The sequence below is a fragment of the Prinia subflava genome, chromosome Z (genome assembly GCF_021018805.1).
Source record: "Prinia subflava isolate CZ2003 ecotype Zambia chromosome Z, Cam_Psub_1.2, whole genome shotgun sequence".
Taxonomy (NCBI): Eukaryota; Metazoa; Chordata; class Aves; order Passeriformes; family Cisticolidae; genus Prinia; species Prinia subflava.
In genome coordinates, this window is record NC_086283.1 from 17,473,733 (window position 1) to 17,492,445 (window position 18,713).

At 46.7% G+C, this 18,713-nt stretch overlaps 1 protein-coding gene across 2 annotated transcripts in view; it reads right to left on the reverse strand.

Annotated features, from left to right (window-relative positions):
* The window catches only part of ATP11C (ATPase phospholipid transporting 11C), a 55,144-nt gene that overhangs the window by 22,754 nt on the left and 13,677 nt on the right, over window positions 1-18,713 (reverse strand). For both annotated transcript variants that reach the window (XM_063421623.1, XM_063421624.1), the window contains exons 2-14: window positions 15,132-15,251; window positions 13,316-13,405; window positions 9,664-9,744; window positions 8,593-8,700; window positions 7,858-7,986; window positions 5,339-5,442; window positions 4,641-4,691; window positions 3,729-3,793; window positions 3,083-3,164; window positions 2,558-2,708; window positions 1,563-1,760; window positions 527-688; window positions 267-424 (exon numbers count right to left, since the gene is read on the reverse strand). In XM_063421623.1, the coding sequence (XP_063277693.1) occupies window positions 267-424; window positions 527-688; window positions 1,563-1,760; window positions 2,558-2,708; window positions 3,083-3,164; window positions 3,729-3,793; window positions 4,641-4,691; window positions 5,339-5,442; window positions 7,858-7,986; window positions 8,593-8,700; window positions 9,664-9,744; window positions 13,316-13,405; window positions 15,132-15,251 (1,499 nt within the window). The remainder of the gene's footprint in view (window positions 1-266; window positions 425-526; window positions 689-1,562; window positions 1,761-2,557; window positions 2,709-3,082; window positions 3,165-3,728; window positions 3,794-4,640; window positions 4,692-5,338; window positions 5,443-7,857; window positions 7,987-8,592; window positions 8,701-9,663; window positions 9,745-13,315; window positions 13,406-15,131; window positions 15,252-18,713) is intronic.

Here is an 18,713-nt window from a genome sequence, read left to right on the forward strand (position 1 = left end):
CAACAGCACCTCGGGGCTGCTCTCAGTGAATGCAAACCATGGCCTCCCAGAGAGCTGCTCAGGGAAGATCCTTTACAGAGCATCCCTTTAACAGAGAGCTCATTTAAACCCACAGGCTCACAGGACTGCAGGTCAGGTTCAGCAATGGTATCACAACATGCTTCCCAGAGAGACCATGGAAAGGGATCTATCACCTTCAGATCACCCTCACCTCCTTCCTTCCCACCAGTGAGAGGGAATTAAAAAGCCAACATCTTCATTCTTACTTTTCTGCGCCTTTCACCAAAGCGATTTCATCTGGGGAAGAGGAGATGTAGGTGTATTTGCGTTCCGGGTGTGCCATCAGCCCATCCACCTGGTCTGCTTCCTTGATCTGAACCGTGTGGCACAGGCAGAGGGCTCTCAGGAACAGCTCCTCGCGGCTCTGGGCAGGAGGGCGGGAGGGATGGAGTTACCAGCTGAACACCACACCCGGCCAGGAGCTGGTCACAAAACCCCTACAGCCATCAGCACACACGTTTCTTACCTTTTCAGCCTTGCCATAGTACTTGAGGGGTCCATCAGTCTGGGAGAAGCCATCCACCTCTGAAATGCAGTCCTTGTACTTGTGCCCGTCTATGCAGCACTCGATGAACTCCATGCTGTTCTCCGTCAGCGTCCCGGTTTTGTCTGTGAACACGTACTCCACCTGCAAGCACCAGGCAGCTGCCACAAGGGCTGGGGAAGGAGCCCCCCAAAACAGAGCCCGGGGCGTTTTAGTGCATCTGTGCCAGTGCTGGAGAGTACTTGGCTATCCTAACCTGACTCTGCAAAACAGTTGCAGGTGCCCCACCACATCACTGTGCTGTTCTGCTACTCTGCTCCCTTGTTTTTCAGCCTGTTGCACAAGTGGCAGCTTCTGAAGACTTAAAAATCTGTCTCCAGGCTTCACTTTCCCCTCATTCACTTTCTTGGGTCCTTTGCTACAGCCCTAGTGCTTACAGAACTGCTGCTGCAGGTCTGCTGCCTCCTTTGGGGGATTTTCATCTTGGAGCTGTATTTCAATTAGCTAATTGCTGTGGTTTTATCACTGTTTTTAAAGCAAAATCAAAAGCAGGAGGCACTACACATGCCCTGCACTCATGTCTCGAGGTGCAGATCAGAAAGGGAAGCCTGAGCTGTCAGGAGCCCCAGCAAGGCAGCAGCAGCACAGCTGCACGTGCTCTGCACACCCAGGGAGATGACTGGGCAGACATTTCCATTAATCCTCAAAGAGACAGATGATTTTTAATTTTTAATTGAAGCAGTGAAAGCAAAGCACCCTGACACGCAGAGCGCAGCGCCTGATATTCCCCAATATGGAAACAATTGGCGTGACCCAATTCCTGCTCTTTCATGCACTATTTATAACCTTATCTGCTTTGCAGAGCGAGTGGAATCACATTCAATGGAAAGTGCCACCAAAGCGGGTGAAGCCTGGCCCGAGGGGACTGCGAGGGATTGCCGCAATGAGGGCTCCTTGTAGGGAAAGCACTTTCATCCACATTTTCATCCAGACATATGCAAACACAGCACGTTCTGACCTGCCCGAGCTCTTCATTCAGGTCCGAGGTGTTCACCAATGCCCCCTCTTGTATTTCTTCATCATACATCTCCTTGTCCCAGGAGATGAAGAAGGAGCCCAAGAACTTCTGCATCTCTACTGTAACGTACATGGAGACAGGGATAATAAAATTGAAGAGGACCATAAAGGACAGGAAGTCCGTGAACATCCGCAACACCTGCAAAGGAAAGAGGAGAAGATGCAGCCTGTGGCTGTTAGGACACAGGGGCAGTTTACAGCAACACCTCAGGGATTCCAGACAGCTTCTCAGAAAAGGTTAAATAGGAAAAAACAACATGAAAATGAATACAGCTGACATACAGGGCTAAATCCCTTTTTCCTTTGGGACTGAAAATCCCACTGTCTTCTGCAGATCTACCAGGTACACAAGTACATCTCACTGCTTCATAGTGACCAAAACAATGTTTCATAAGCATATTCCTCTTAAGAATATACCACTACAGGCTCATCCTGACCCCAAGCAACCAGAAAAAAGGAGCAGGTGGCTTGAGACCAGTCAAGCTGTGGCAAGGGTACAAGTGGTGCAGTGGCATCCCTGTAAGTCCTCCTCAATAACCCATCAAATGAAGATCTCTACACACTTACACTCAACTCTCTCAGGCTTGACTGCCCATGTCTTGGCAAGTTTAACAAACTGGTTGACATGGCCTCAATTTACGTTTACCTATTCAAAGCTGAAAGATAGCTTGAGTTCAGATAAGGACCCAGGTTAAATCAGCTGCATTTCTATATTATATAGTATTTACTTATGCTTTGCCCTGTTCCACACAAATATCAATGTGCACAAGCACGAAAGCATAAAAGAAACACAAACAGCAGGAGAGACCGAAGGAAACAACAGCAGTTTCTGTGAGCAAACAAGACTCCCAGGGCTGGCAGCAGGCACTATCAGATTAAACAAAACAGCCAGAATAAGTAAAGCTGGAGGAGGTGCTGAAATACAAATCCACTTACCTTGAACGTCTCTCTCTCTTTTTTAGTCTTTTCATTGTACCAAGGCTCATCATTAAATGGATTACTCTGCCAGACATATTTCAATGTCGTGCATACAGTGGCCTTGCCCAGTAAGATGCACAAATACACTATCAAGAACGCATTGATAGATCTGAAAAACAAGTTTCTCTTTTAAATCCTGGCAGCTATTTTTATAAAGAAAAACATGTAAATATGCAGGAACAAGACTTCCTTACTTTTAAGAAGGTAATTAGAGAACAAGTGCTTTTGACACTGATATTCAGGGTCAGGTTCATATATTTTAACATTTCTTAATTCTGTTTATACATTTAAAAAAAAACTACTAAATTATGCTGCTTCTTGGAAGATATGCTTTATCAAATACCCAGATTTTTCTATGCAATCAGAGAGTATCTGAAACAAAAGCCAGCAGATTAGGGGATTATCTCTGTACAAGTCATCCATTAAAAACAAACCCAAACACAACAGGTTTTACCGATTTTTTTTCTGAACATAAATACTCACTTTTCTACTGCAGACCGTTTCTGAGATTTCCCTTGGTAGTTCAGAGCCATTTTTGTTTCCATTCCAGTATAGACTGCAACTCCTGCAGGGTATTAAAGCAGGGCTCATAAGGGACTGGCAGCCCCAGAGGGACCCAGCTGGCACTTGGCCATCAGGGGCATCGGTCTTTACATCAAACTCCAATCCCAGCTGAAGGATTAGGCACTACCCTAGAACTGTTCACCTACAGAAACCTCTGAGGCTGCTAAGTCATGTCACTGCAGTATCCCAGAGCATGAGCCCATGGATCACGTACAGTCAGGAAAACCATCAGTCTCCCATCACAGCCGCCACCCTCCATCACCAGGGTCTGAGATGGTGCTCCCGGCACAGGCTCTGGGGACAACTCCTTGCTCATCGTGTCTCAGCCAAAAAGAAAAGCTTGCTCTGGTGTATGAAAACCACTGGGCAGCCCTGCAGATAGAACCAGTGCCTCCTAATTTCACCCTGACCACTTTGCAATCAGCCTTGCATGAAAACTGCAGCTGTACAGCCCAGGTAGACAGGCTGTAGAGAAGTATGTTCCCTCTCCAGATATAGTAGTGTACATCTACATTTGTCATTACTTATCAGAACTATTTAAATAAACAAACAAAAATAACTTCACCATAAATCTTCTTGGTATTTTTGAGGGTAGCACCTTTCAACAACAGGTTTTCAGGACCCAATGACCTAAACATAGAAGAAATTGTAATATTACATCACTCAAAAAACACTCAAACTACTTTATAAATTAGAATCAGAAATAAGATATAAAGATAAACAAAGGATTCTTATGTCTGATTACATGATTTGTATGTCAGATTGGGGTCTTGAGTTTGTTTTTCTCTTTACGTAATTACATTTCTATTTCACCTTACAAATACTATCCCCAATGCACAAAATTCCACTTTTACTGGGGAATTTTCAGTAAGGCTTTTGAGGAATAACTGCAAAATGTTCAGATCCAGTATGTTCCAGTACTTAAATAAAAATGCAGTGTCAAAATCATCAGAAGCCTGTCCATTCCAGCCCAGTCAATCAATGCCACCATCAAAGCTGACAACCCCATTTGTGTTTTTATCTCTCTTTGAAACCCCCAGTGACCCTCTGCTGCTGCCAGGGTATGACCAGACCCACCAGAGCACAAAACCTATCCAACATGCTCTGGTGAGACCCAACTGTTTTGGATGGCTTATGAACATTAGCTGCACTTTTTTTTTTTCCCATGAAAGACTCTGATTGATGTTAGAGTTTTTGTTTACCTTCCAATGACAATGTTTTGTAATTACCTGGTAAATTTGTGCCCCATCAGAAGGGCAGGACATTATCATGTGGTCCTGCACTGCTTCCCCAAAAGGGGCTCAAACAAATCACAGGATGGTAGAAGGGAGGCCTCCTTTTAGAATGAAATAACCTTTGGAATGGTTAAAGAAAAAATAATATTCCCAAATGATGGCAGGACAAGCTTAGGTCCTTGAAATTCTCTGTAGATGCCCAACCCCTCTGAGGAGGGCCAACAGATAGCTGCAAGACCAACCTGGCTACAGGCTCTTGGTTACTTTTGTAGATGATAATTCTTCCAACAAATCTGTGATAAAAAATATGAGAAACATGTATTACAAACACATTATAGATATCACACATATCAAAGAGAAGTAATTGACAGGAAATGCAAGCAAATACAGAAACAAGTGAATTGGAGAGCTTAATGTTTCAGAGGGGTGGCTGTGCTCAGGACAGGGAGAAGCCACCCACTCATGCTCAGGGGTGCCCGTGTGCTTACACACCCCAGCACATCCCCATTACAGACTGCAACACACCCCAGAAAATCTCCCTCAAGGGGTTTAACCACACAGACCACTTAATCCTGGAAGTCATTTAGCCCAATGCATTTACTGGGAAGGTGGAGTGGTTTAAAAATAGGTACATGGACCATTACTACTCCTGAGCTGACAAAAGCCAGCTCATGATAACACAAAATGTGTTGCACAAGAGAGATTTTTCTGCAAAGACACTGAGGTTTGAAGACTTTGCCATCCTCATACAGAAGGAGCCCAGTAGCTTATCACTGCCTTGAGACACCTGTTGGTTTCTGATGGCCTTTTGGAAAGACGGCCTTGGCTTTGCTGAACTGCAGATCTGCCAAGTGATGGTGCTGAGGTGTCTGCAGGGGGATGACACCAGGTAGCTGCAGGGCAGGACAGGTAGGGGAGGGTGCAGGAGGAACAGACTCACTTGTAGAGGTCAGGCTGTGGCTGTTCACACTCGATTGTGGCCGTGAGGGTGTCGATGGCTTCATCAGTGCAGAGCACGGTGGTGTCCCGCACCGCGTAGTGAGTCTGGGCACAGGAGCACAGGCAGCATCATCACAAGCCCCAGCAACAATCCCATCCCCAAGTTTTATACCCCACCACTTAAAATGCCACTGTGCACAAGCCTGTCAGCACCAGCAGCTCTCCCAAGCCTTTGCCACACTCCCACAAAGCAGCTGAAGCATCTCTCAGCAAAAGAATGAAGTCACTAACGCTTAAGAGAAACCACAGCAGCAAGGAGCTGCTGGGTGTCTCTCAGTAAGGCGTCCCCCCAAAGCAGAGCACCCTTGGTTTTTCCATGGGGACGTGCCCTAGTTGGGGTGGAAGGGAGGCTGCAGGTGGCCCTGTAAAGACGGGGCTCTTGGGGACCACCTGCCCTGGCTCCTGATGTTAACTAGAGACCAGTTCCAGCACCAGGGATCAGGCAGAGCACTGGCAGACTCCGAGCTATTTTTAGCAGCTGCTGCTGCAAAGGTTCATCTCTCATAATTAACTGAAAAGCCCACAAAGGATCTGCTCACTGCCTTTCAGGCTCTATTTATAGGAGCTACTGAGAGCTCCAAGTCACGGCGGGCTGCACGGCAGGCTGCCTCAATCCATCTTCATAAACAAATTCATTAAAACGCTTCCTCCGCTCCTGACGTGCGCGTCCCCTTCCCTGCGCATCCCGGGAGGCACCGCCACGTTACACACCCCGTCATCATGCCATTAGAAATCCCCACCTTTCTGCTGCTTTGCTAGCCTGCCTGGCTTTTCCAGTTGAAAATGCTCAGGCACACGTGGATCTCTGGTACAGATCACAGCTCTTGTGAAGCACAAGTCAAAACTGTTCCTGCAGTGCCCAGTACCTAACCCAGCCTTTGCGTGGGGTTTTGCAATGCTCTCATCAGCAGAGACACCATGCAATTACTGAGTGATACTTCAAAGCTACCTCCCAATCAATCCCCTGATCTTTACATCCTTCAGTGCATTTAGAAAACACGTGTTCTTTTAGCTAATGTGTGGCCAAAGATTTGTGCTTCAAAGACAGAGTCCTGACCAAAATCTCTTTTACAGTTCTATTCCAGTTTCACTTAATCAGGCACTATTCCCATACTTCAACCTGACATGCCCCAAATACCAGGAAAAGCCCCACCAGGAAGGCAGCAGATACCCCTGCAGATGAGGCTTGCTGATTACCCAAGCGTGCTTCCCTCACCCGTTTTGCAGCAAACCCTGGTTCCTCATGTTAGACCTATTTCCCCAAACAGAGCTGGCTTTTCTATTCCCTCTTCCCCTTCAAACTCATCTTCACCTAGACATGAAACAGGAGACAGCTTCCAGTCACCTACAGGAATCCACAAACCAAGGAAAAAACACCACCACAGTGCTTGATATAGAAACTCAGCATCGCACCTCCAGACTCACAAGTTAGTAAGAGCCAAGACTCTGCAAAAGTAATGTGAGCTGATGCATATAATACACCTGACACAAATAAGTAATAGCCTTTTAACATGGTTAGCTATTTTTAGCCTCAAGCCACTTTGAGGCTCCAACTCTGAAGCTCCAACTCCTCCTCACTAGTGGAACCAGCACTGTGCCACCAGCTCCCACACAGGTTATCCAGCGCCAATTAACAGCCACTCATAGAGAAGAGCCACAAATCCCAGATAAACAGATCCACAGTGGTATTCCCACTGACTTCAGAGTATGCTCGAATGAATCATGTAATTTTAAAGTATCTTCCAGTCCTATTACTGCAGCTGCTAGTATCTGCATAAATATTTATCAAACTCAAGTGCAACCAAATGTTCATGTCTTCTGACGTATATAAGTTCTTTGTTGTTGCTTCTTTCCCTAGTTCAGAGAAGGGGAGATAGAGAAAGAAAGAAAATAAACTGAAGATATTCATCCTGAGCAAGACTAGTATTCAGTTTCACTGCTTGCTTCAGGGAAAGGGAGAGAAAATCCCAGAAGCGATGCTTTTCTCACACTGGTGAAAAATTCCCTAAATGAATCTAGACATGCTGCCTCAGAGAGGTCCCTAATCTCACTGGAAATGCTTGGTTAAGTAACAGGAGTGTTGATAGGTCTGGAAAGGAGCTGGAGAGCTGCAGGCACTGCTGCCCTGATGCACCAGAGCTCACAGTGTGGCTGGAGCAGGGAAGCACTAACAGGCTGCCTGCGATGGGCAGCGAAGCCCTATCGACAAATGGCAATCCAGTTTGGGGCAGCGCCAGCAGAAATGGCCCTCGGAGACAAAACAGAGCACAAACAAGCCCCCAGGGCTTCACTGCTGACGCACTGGAAGCAGACAGGAGGCAGGAGCTGTTAAAGAGCCCTGCAGCCGCAGGGGTGGGCTCCATGGCAGCACCCCTCAGCTGAGTACACCCCCAGCCTGCAAGCAGTGCCACCTCCAGGTACCCAAGCACCAGCTCCATGCTGCCCCACCCAGCCCCTCACCTTGAAATTGGACTCGCCATCAAGGCTCGCTGTAGTGACATAGCAGGTCCCATCAGTGCTGCTGGAGGCCAAAAATATCAAGTCGCAGGGGAAGGTCTCATCTGCTTTCACTTCTACTATGTCTCCAACCTAGGAGAAAGGAAACATTTGCAGGAAAAGTCCTCTCAGTTGTTATTAGATGATTATGATTTAGCTTCTCTCAAAGCCTAAAAGAAATCACCTTGGCTAAAAGGTAAACAGGGGTCCAAGGGGTGCACAGATCCCTGAACACCACTCCACAGCCCGATGGGGTGATCCAGGCCTGCAGTGACTCAGAGCACCCACGTGGCACTGTTAGTATTAATTTCTCTGTTCAATCTTGATGGAGCAAGAGACAGTACCTGCCTGAAGTGCAGTGCGATAAATTAACGCCAAAGCTAAGTGCACTTTCCTGGTGTCCTTGGGAGAGTTGGAAATAGAAGAGGACTGCCTGTCTTGGAGAAGTGCAAAATGCTGACAGATCTGTCACTTGTCAGCCCCAGTACAGCTTTTGTGAGACAGCTTTTCAAAAGCAATCAAAGGCAGCTTCACTCCTTAACTGGGAACAACTTTGGGAGCATCTCATCTCAAAGTGAGCACACTGGGGCAGCTCTAACCCAGTACACCCCTCCTCTCCTGCCCCTGTGCCCTCAGCACACAGTTCTGTTCCCATCAGCCTCAGTGAGAACCATATGCAAGTTCTCAGTTAACAGTTACCTTGATTTTCTCACTCTCTTTCCGCACTTGCTTTGCATTTTCGACAACGAAGACGTTGCTTTTGTTCACTTCGTTGTCAGCTCTGTGCCTCAACCAGTCCTCGTACCCCTAAGACACAGACACAGGCAACACAAACTTGTAACAAAGTGAGTGAACTGATGAAAAAGGAAGAGGAGTCAGTGAGAGGACACATTAAAACAATGAATAAGGCAACCATCCTCAGACCTCCTTCATGCCTGACAAAACATCAACCAGAGTGGCACAGACTGAATCAATTTATTTTAAAAACTTCATATGCACATTTGACAGATTCAGTACAGATTAAAATAACACAAAAATAATCTATATGTGGGGCATGCAACAAGCAGCTAAACTACGGTAACACACTTCTATTATTCTCAGCTTTGGTAAGAACAGACCGATAATATGAATAATACACGCAGCAGCCTGCAACTCTTTCCTATGGTAACGCAGGATGAGACTCTTCCTCTTCAGTCTTTACTGGAAGAATAAAACATTGAGATTTGAAGCAGATAGATTTTATTCTAGCTTTTCCTTTCCAGCCCACTTAGAAGAAACGTCTTTTTTTATTATTCAATCAGGAAATTTTAAATGGCATTTGTATCTGTGATGGGAGGCAAAAGGTCTTTTAACACTGCAAGAAGATGAGGGCTGCATGTTTTCAGGACTAGCTGAGTGGTTGAACAGAACCTGTCCTTTCCACCTACCACCATGGGAGCAGAGCGTGGGCTGTATTTGGAGCATGTCTCTGCAAGGACTCAAGAGTGTTTCTAAGAGGAAAAACACTCACGAAACACCAAACCTACAGCAGAAAGCTTTACTGACCCCCATGCCCTGCTTTCAACAGCACAAGGATGCTTTGCATTTCCAGAACAGGAGACACCAACACTCAAAATGCAGCCTCGTGAAAAGCACCAGTGCCCACCTCACCCTCTAAGAAGGGTGCACCAAAACTACCAGCACATGTTGGTGGCTTCTGAGTACATTTAAGTACATCTTTCTCTACCTGTCACAAAGAGCATCTTCTCCTCCCCACCGTGACACCTGTACCTGTTTGATAGCTGTGACAGTGATGACAAAGAAGAGCGGGAGGCCACTGGTCACCGGGCTGGTTGGGGTGTCCACTATCACCTGCAGAGAGAAAAATGTATCGCTGAACCCTGGGTTTTGGGTAGGAGAAGAACCCCAGACTTTGACTATGGGGGGAAAAGGGTGCCCACCCCACTGAGGGCAGGTCAGAGCCTAGCAGAGGAGGAAGGGAAGGAAGGGCTGGTTACGAAAAGGAGGGCAGCACCAATCATCTTGAACCACTGACACTGGGAGGCTAAAAATAACGCCCATCAGCCCAAATTACCTACGAAATATACTGCAGAACAGAACATGAATATTTAAATAAAACAGAAATCCAGGCTTTGTCTTTAGGCTCTCAGATTTGGAGCTCAGAACATTATGTAGGCACCACGGCTGCACAGGGGCCCTGGGGCAGAGAGCTGGATCCTTCCTGAGCTCACTGCAGTGCTTGAGCCAGCACCAGGGTAAAGACCAATCCCCTTGATCGCTAATTAAACCTTCAGGCTGTGGGAAACCACTGCTCCTTCTGACTGTACCAGGACTTGTCCCAAAGAGTAAGAATGGCAGGACAGGTTCATAAGTGGGAGGGAGTACCTTCCACCTTCCAAACCAATACACCACAAACTGGTCATTTTTTCTGCTGTTCGTGGAGAGAATGGGAGCACGAGAGGCAGATGATGAGGGCCCTGATGAAAGGGATGGGGAAACTCAGCAGAAAGGCTTTGTGTCCCCACAAAGGGACTTTGTCTCCTGTTTGTGCTTCCCCAGCATGCTCACAAACAGCAGCATTGGGACATTTATTGTTTCAGGCTGCCTGTAAAAAGCTGTGTTAAGGACAGGACTCCTATCAGCTACGTGGACATTTTCAACTGTGAAATGCAGTACACTGCAATATTACCCTGCACTACTGAACCCAGAAGATTCTGAAGTGGAAGAGATATGCCACAAGAAGCAGCAAGACAAATGGCAGATGAGTTAAGTAGCAGGGGGGTAAAACCAAAATAAACACCAAAAACACTTCCAGGTACACAGAGCCCTGGCTCACTCAAATGGGTGTAAAATGTTTCCAAGCAGAAAGTCTGGTAGAAACCACACTCTGAAGGAACAGCTTCAAGTGAGGATAGTGCCAAGTGTCACAGATACTGCACACAGCACATGTGATGGCCACTCACTGGGGTACTATCATGAAGCTTAGGCCAGTAAGCCAAAAGTTATCTTGCAAAAATTGGAGACGTCTTAGGAATCCAAGAAGAATTTTGGCTTTCTGCTGAGAAAGGCAAAGTAAAGGACCTCCTGCTGCCCAGCAGGAGTATTTCCTGCACTGGATGAGATGTAATTGTACATGTTTGTGTAAAAAAAAAAAAATACAACTTCTGTCCACATAGATACAAGATTACAGAAACAGGAACACAATTATCAGATGAAGCGCCTGGAATAATTCATATATGTATTTGGAGTTTGGACTCCCTGCAAAACCCCTGTGGCTGGACACTACTCTTCCCCTTTGTGGCTGGTGAAAAGCTGAGGAACACGAGACTAACAAGCCACAACAAAGGAAGACTCCTCTGGAACTGTTTTTGGACTGGTTTAAGACTTCAATAGCGTAATTTGAATTCACTTAAAAGTGACAAAGTCCTCCTGTTGCTTAATAGTTTTTGCTTACGAGATTCCTTAGGACACTAAGGACCACACTACACAAGTTATCTCAAAGAGATATCTCAAAGAGACTCTCTTCATTCCTGCTACCTCCTGAAATAGCTTATTGCCACCAGCTCGGTCTGCCTACAAACACACTTGGACTGTGCTCACTCCAAGCCAGCCCCTTCCACCAGGAGATTCCCTGCAGATTCCTGTGAGAGCTGCAACAGAGGAACCAAAGAAACAGCCAGATATATATCTTGTATTCCTGTTTGTGTGCACCATGTTTTATGTTTAATGCACATACTGTGTATTACAAAGAGCTGGATCTGGAACTACAGATCCAGAAAAATAGACACAGAAATCGATGTTTACGATTTTATAAAGCATTTCACAACAGGTAGGGCAGGTGGTTCCTTGAGCACTGTGATACTTCGCTCCTCGTGCAGCAATCAGGTGGGACAACCCCATTAATTTGCAGAAATTTAAATATAAGCATGAACATTTAAGCTATAGGTGGCATTTTTCAAGGTAGAACTCTTGGTACTTAAAATGAATAGAGTAGCCCTGAGTGCCTTTTTAAGGCAAGTGACATCTCCAGAATGACAAGCACCTGGGGGCAGGGGGCTGCTCATACGGCAGCCAGTGGATCAGTGCTGTCAGGCTGGGCTTTGCTCAGTCGGGTTTGTTTGTTCTCCTAAATCCACCATGAGGGCTGATTTCTGCTTTTAGAGGTGCTTGCAAAATAAAGACAAGGAGGAACAGCCAGACTCTTCTCTCACCTGCATAGACCTGTGCCTAAAATGGGCAAGCAGCTAGGCTGAAACTTGGCTTGTAATTACAATCAGGAATATTCCATGTTCTCCACAGCCAGAGGGTCAATAGATAAAATGTAATAGCACGTCACTAAGTGGCCAGCTACACAAAAAGGACATCCTGACTCCAGGGTATCGCTTCAGTTCAAGGCAAATTACAAATTGGGTCTGACAAAATGGAGCAACGCCAGCGAAATGAAGAGATGGAGGCAGGCCAGCTGACGCCGCAGTAAACTGGCCTTTCATGTCACACTGCCAGGAGGAGCCACGCACAGCCCTGCCTCGGGATCCCTGCTCCTGCAGCAACCAGAGTGACTGGAAACCAGAACCCTGTACTGCACAGGCAAAACATTTCAGGCACTCATCATCTAAACAGCAGCCTAGGAGGGAGTGATATCCCAGTCCTGAATCACCAAAACCCTGCAGCAGCCAAATGAACGCCTTTTCATTTTGCTGGGGTAGAGCTCTGGTGCCTGTTTCCAGCCCTAGAGCTGTTTGTGTGCTGAGCCCCAGGCCTGAGGATTTAAAAGGTGAGCAAAGGCACTGCAGTGATTCTCCCAAACTCCCTTTGCCCCAGCACATTTTGACAGCTTGCTTTTCTTGGATGACAGAACAGAAAATGAGTATTCCTCAGGATTTGCCCGTTCACTCAAGCCACAAAGCAGAGCAGGAAAAGTTTATGCCTGTAATAAATTTGCTGGTCTGCCCATGCAGAGCAACTTCCTGAAGCTTCAACATTTCCAAAACTCATTCTATGCCTTCTGTGAATTTTACTAAGTACATCCTATCTCTCCTGCTTGAAACTCATGATATCTGAGACATAAAAATACCTTATCACTTGGGGAAATACAGAGCTACAAAACAGAAGTAGTAAAGGTGACAAAAAAACAGATCTTAATTGTGTAGCATCAAGTGTATTTTCAGTGGCTGAGTGATCTTAACAGAATTAAGATGGTTTTTCAGGGTTTTGGCAGTCATTCAAACCCCATCTCAGACAGGCCCAGCTATTTTAATTATTTTTATGCCTTGGATGGTGTGGCAGAATTATAACACAGCTTACAGCTCAAAAATTTCCAAACTTCTTATAAGCACAAACAGTTTTAAAGCTCAGTTCTTATTTGAGCTGTGTTTAACATCAGCGCCTAAACAAAACTCGCTCTTGGCATCAAAGCTCTTACCTGCACGAGGAAGATGATCAGGAAGTAGAAGTTGGCAATTCTTCTAAACTGCTCAAAAAGGTTCTTCGGGAGAAAATTCCAGAGCGTGTACTGTGGGGAGAGAGGGTGACTCACAAACAGACCAAGGCATGTGGCTGACAGGGACTAGAGCTACACAACAGGAACGATCTGCACCCAAGAGCAAAGGATCTCTCCTCCAAGATGGCAAGGGAAGCACAGCAAGGTGGCTGAGCAGCCTGGAGGGCTCCAGGCAGAGATCCAGGTCCCAGAGCTCAGCTCAGGAGCACAATGCAGCTGGATGCTGAGATGCCACCAAACTCCTACTTCTGCTTCCAGCTTCAGCTCACTTTGCTGGACCACTGAACAGTCGAAGTGTCCACAGTGAGACAACTTCTAAAAAGGCATTTTTAGACACGTGATTTCATTACAACATAACCCACAGTGGATATATCTTTTCCAATTTGCCAAAACCATCTCAGAGCTGCTTTTGTTAAAAAAAAAAAAAAAAAAAAAGAACAAGAAAAAAAAAAGCCACGCTGCCCATACAAATTCAGTATTAGGTTGTGCTTCATTATAATTTTAAGAAGGCTGCTGCATCATTTACTCTGGAAAGCATGTGGAATTTAAGAACAACATGGAAAGTAATGGGTCTAATAGCTATCTTTCAGTCTGTCTGGAATAGAAAAAAATAAGCAGACAAGTCTCAAGACCAATGTCCATTTAGTTATAAAAAACACTGGTCAGGTCCCAGGCCTAGCAAATATAAAAGGAAAAAAAGAGCAAGGACATAATATTCAAAAATAAATCAAGGAAGAACTAAAATTAGTGCTAAAGCAAATAGTTTCTCAGGGAGGAAACTGGGGACAGAGGAAGGTGTCCTCACTGAAGGCCCCTCCTGCAAGCCATGGAAAAATCAATGGGAATGCTACCCAAGTTAAACACGGACAGACTGAAAACTTTTCCCAAAACTAAACCCAGGCATGCAAAAACAGGTAAAATCCAAGGTGTATAAAGAAAGCAAAGGAAAAACCTCCTTGCAGCTCAAGTACAGCAAAACTGAAGCCTAAGTATATGCTGAGCATCATGAATCCTAAGCACTGGGATACATATCCAGCTGTGTTGACAATATGGAATGCCACTTGTTTGATATTTTACTTGAATTGGCTTCAAATCTTTTGAAATAGCTTCATGAATGTCATGGAAAAAAGCTAAGCAGAAGGCAGATGGGTGTCATCACAGTTTTCCACCATAAACAAAAGCTGCATTAATACCATATGAATGTTCCCCCCCCTCTCATCCAAAGGGATAAACAGAGAATGGTTATTTTTGGCTTATCTTAGGAGAGAAAAATCCCACAGAACAAAAAAAAAAAAAAATGGAATCGTATTTTTATGTCCCTTTATAAAATAATACCAGTCTCTTCAGTAAATTTGAGCTGCTGTTATCTCATGCTGTATTACATACCTAATCTGTCTTCCCAAAGGGGATGCCAGAAGACTTCATAAAACACTAAAAAAAACCCCCAACCCCACAAAACCAATGTGTCCATGTGCTTTGCTCTCATCCAGCCTACAAGACAGGAACTTGTCCACGCCCCCACTGGCATTGACAGGATGAAAAGAAAACCACTACGAGAGAGACTGCAGCTGTGTGTAAGGGCTGTACCAGCTCACTCCACTTGCAGAGGCATCTTTGCATTCATCCCTGAGGAACTGCCACTCTCTCAGTTTCCAGATCCACCACCAAACAAAAGCAGGGTGAGTACACAAGCAGGAATCACGCAGACAACGCCCCTGGTCGGGCAGGGGGAGCTCACCTTGGAGGAGACGATCCTGTTGTCGCAGAACTTCTGTGCCACGTACGCCTCGGTGTCCGACACGGGGCGGTGCCCAACCACCACGGTGCGCGTCCCCACACGCTTCTCCTCCCCAGCACACTGTCGGGGCAGCCAGGAAAAGGAGAGAAAACAGCTTTTAGCGCTAAATAGCTCAAATATTTGTATTAATAGCTCCCAGCTTCTCAGTGCACCGTGCTGTTGGTTGGAAGTAAGGCAGCTGGAACTCAAAAATTCACCTCCCTGCTCCAGCCAAAGCACAGAGAATGAAGAACACATGAGATCATCTAGCAAAACCAAGGACGTTCTGAGCCTTAAACACACCTTCGCTCAGCCATCAGCTCCCAGGACCACAGCCCGCCCTACACCCTACCAGGACTGAATTCCTGCCCTGTGCAGTACAGCTGCTGCCTGTGTTTACAGCCCACAACAGCTTATTTCTCCTTCTTGAAGGTATGTCTTTATCAAGCACTTCAAGTCATTAGGAATATAATTTAGCACTTATACATCTCTTCCTAGTCCTGACCTGGAGAATCCCTTAGCTCTGGGTTTATCCATTGCATGGAGGACGATGGCAACTGCACCTTCCCTTACACTCTTCTGTCCAACCCTCAAGCCCACGCAACGTCTCACCACCACACTGGTACATAAACATTTAGTACTCAGCTCAAAAAACCAAAAGGGTCTGCTTCTGCTATTTAAAAATCCCAGCGAAAATCCAAACGATGAAGCAGACAGTTTTACATCACAAACTCCTCAAGATGACACACAGGGAGCTGGGAAGCCAGCTGGGATTGCTGGGGGTTTAATTTAGAGCAGAATGAGACGTCACCAGTGAATGTCAGCCTCATGTCATGGGGGCTTGATGACAGCCCCATTGATGGCAGCAGGCTGAGAGGAATTGCAGCGGAATAACCTCAGCAGGGAAGCAGGGCTGCCCTGCAGGACGACAGCAGCCCTTGCACAAAGCCCTGAGACACCTGTGATCAGCAACACAGGGCTCTAGCAGAGACCCAGACACCCCACAGCCCTTCCAGGACACCCACGAGAGGAGACAGCACCCTGCAAGCCACAGACAGATCCTCCGGATCCAAAGGAGAGGATTTTAACACGCAAGAAACAAAGTGTCTGAATGCAAGACAAGAGGCAGAACTCATCTATTTCAATGCTTTCTATTTCTTCAACGTCGAATTTCCAATGTCTTGTAACTTCTTTTAAAACCTTTCCAATTTGTGACAAAGCCGAGGCCTGGCAGGTGCCTGCAGCTGCTGGAAGCTCTCAGAGGTGGAGGCAGCACTGTGAGCTCCATCACCATCAGCCTCCAGCCCTGGCCAACCCAGCACACTCAAGTTGCTCAGTGGACCAGAAAACTTTATTTTCAAAAACAACAGAGCTGTGCAATAGTTTAAAAACCAGCTTTTCATTCTGTCCAGGTTCCTCCTTTCACACAACAGTGTCCTTGCCACAGATGCTGCAGCCAAGGGAGAAGACCTGGCTGGCACCAGGAAGCATTTTGTGATGCTGAACTTAAAATTGCACAGTGAATTTAAAATGCCCACTAAGAGCAATTGGGAGAAGAGGGGTGAGGAGGAAAGAATGGTGTTAGACCTGGGTTATATTTCCTTAGAGTCCAGGCTTTGAATTTTAAGACATGAATAAGGAAGACACTGGTCACAGTCATGGTTTGAGGGCATTAGCAGGCAGCAGGACTGCTAAAACACCAGCAAATACTCTTCATACTCCATGTAAGTCATATTAATCCTCAACCCTACAGCCTGCTAGCTTTGAAACTCCACCGGAGGTGTCAAAAATGGCAAATCCCTGTCCCATGTCAGCTGCCCAGAACAGGCTCAGCCTGCTGCAGATGGATGCTCCTGGAGAGCCCTGGATCCAGCTCAGCAACCCCTTGGTCCAAAGGGCTCATCGCAGGCAGCTTGTCAAGATGCAAGCTAAACACAGCTAGAGAAAAGGTGCTCTGAAGAAAAACATGCTAAGGCAGAAGGCCTCGGACCAACTGCTGCTTGGGGAAAGTGTCAAAACTAAAAAATTGAACAGATAAAACCGATAGACCTGGAGCAAGAACAACTGAATGGTTCCTGTTACACCAGGAGCAGGAACTGCCCAAAGGAAGCAGCAGCTCTTCCCTTCCTCTGTTTCCCACTCAGATCTGCAGCACCTTTAATTAGAGAAGTGTTTTTACACCATGACTATACCTGAGGAGGCATGCTGACTGCTCTCACTACAGCCATCCTCACACCTCCAGTGGCTGATGCTCAGAGCAGGAGGATTCTCATGCCCTACACGACGTCCCTGCACCTCCCGCCAGAGCCAGCAGCAGCCACCAGCATCCCGAGCAGTGACCACCTCCACCAGCTCCCAAAGGTGGGCAGGACTGGCACACACTCCCAGCTAGGGAATGCCACCATCCTCCCAGCCACACCACCACACCTGCAGCAGAAAGCACCTCCTCCGAGCTACAAACTAGACCCAAAAAAGGTTCCCTGATGCATCCGCTGCATTACAGAGGTGCCAGCCACGGTCTCACCAACCTGTGCCCCAGGAGCAGGAGGCAGAGCCATCCGTCCACGCCACGGCAGCACCAGGCAGCGGAGACCGATGTCCCCACGTCTGATCCCTGTCGTGTCCCTGTCCAGGCTCTGGAGCCAGGCGTGCCTGGTGAGCATCCCTCCAGCACAGGGAGGAAGTGACAGCTTTCCCTGCCTGCGCCGATGGAAGAATCAGGGTGAAGGTTTGCCACTCACAGGCATTGGCACGGAAACCACAAAGTTCTGCTTAAAGCACTGCTGGAAAAGTATACACAAGGATTTCCTGACTATCCACAGAAAGCATGGTGTATGTGAAGCCACAGAGCTTCACATAGGAGAACCCAAACCCAGGTGTGGTGTGTTGGCTGACCAAGCCACACTGAGTTATCAGCATCAGCTCCTAGGAGGACTTATCATCCCCCAAGTTATTTATCTGCAGCATCACCCACACAGATGATGAGTGTAAAGCCACGGTAACAGTGACACTCCAGGTGCATCCCAGCCCTCCCTCCATGGTCTAACCAGGCTCCCACCACTCACGGCATCTCATTTCCCATTCCCTCAACCACCCCACGGTCCCTCAACCACACCAGAAGCTGGAAGGCTTCACACCACATCTCTCTGTTCTGCTCCCTGCAGAAGACGAGCGCACACCAGACGCCTGCAGCGGGAGGTGCTGCCTGAGCTCAGCAATTAAAAGCTCTCACTCTGACGAGCCCAGCCCGGCCCTCGCCGGGTCCTTAATAGATTGCTAACAGAGACTCAGAGGCAGATTTAGGGAATAACTGCCAGGCTTTGGGGAAAATTATAAAATATGCAGATTAGCAGCGAGAGGATTTAGACGACTTTTTCCAACTGCCTTTCATGAAAAAAAATTAATTCTGATGGCAAAAAAAAAAAAAAAAAGGAATGTTACTTGGATGCAATTCCAGCAGCTGCCTCGTTGCTTGGTGGTGTTCTACACAGTCCACAGTGCTGGAGTGAGCTGGTGCAGGCAAAAGCCAGAGTTTCTCCTGCT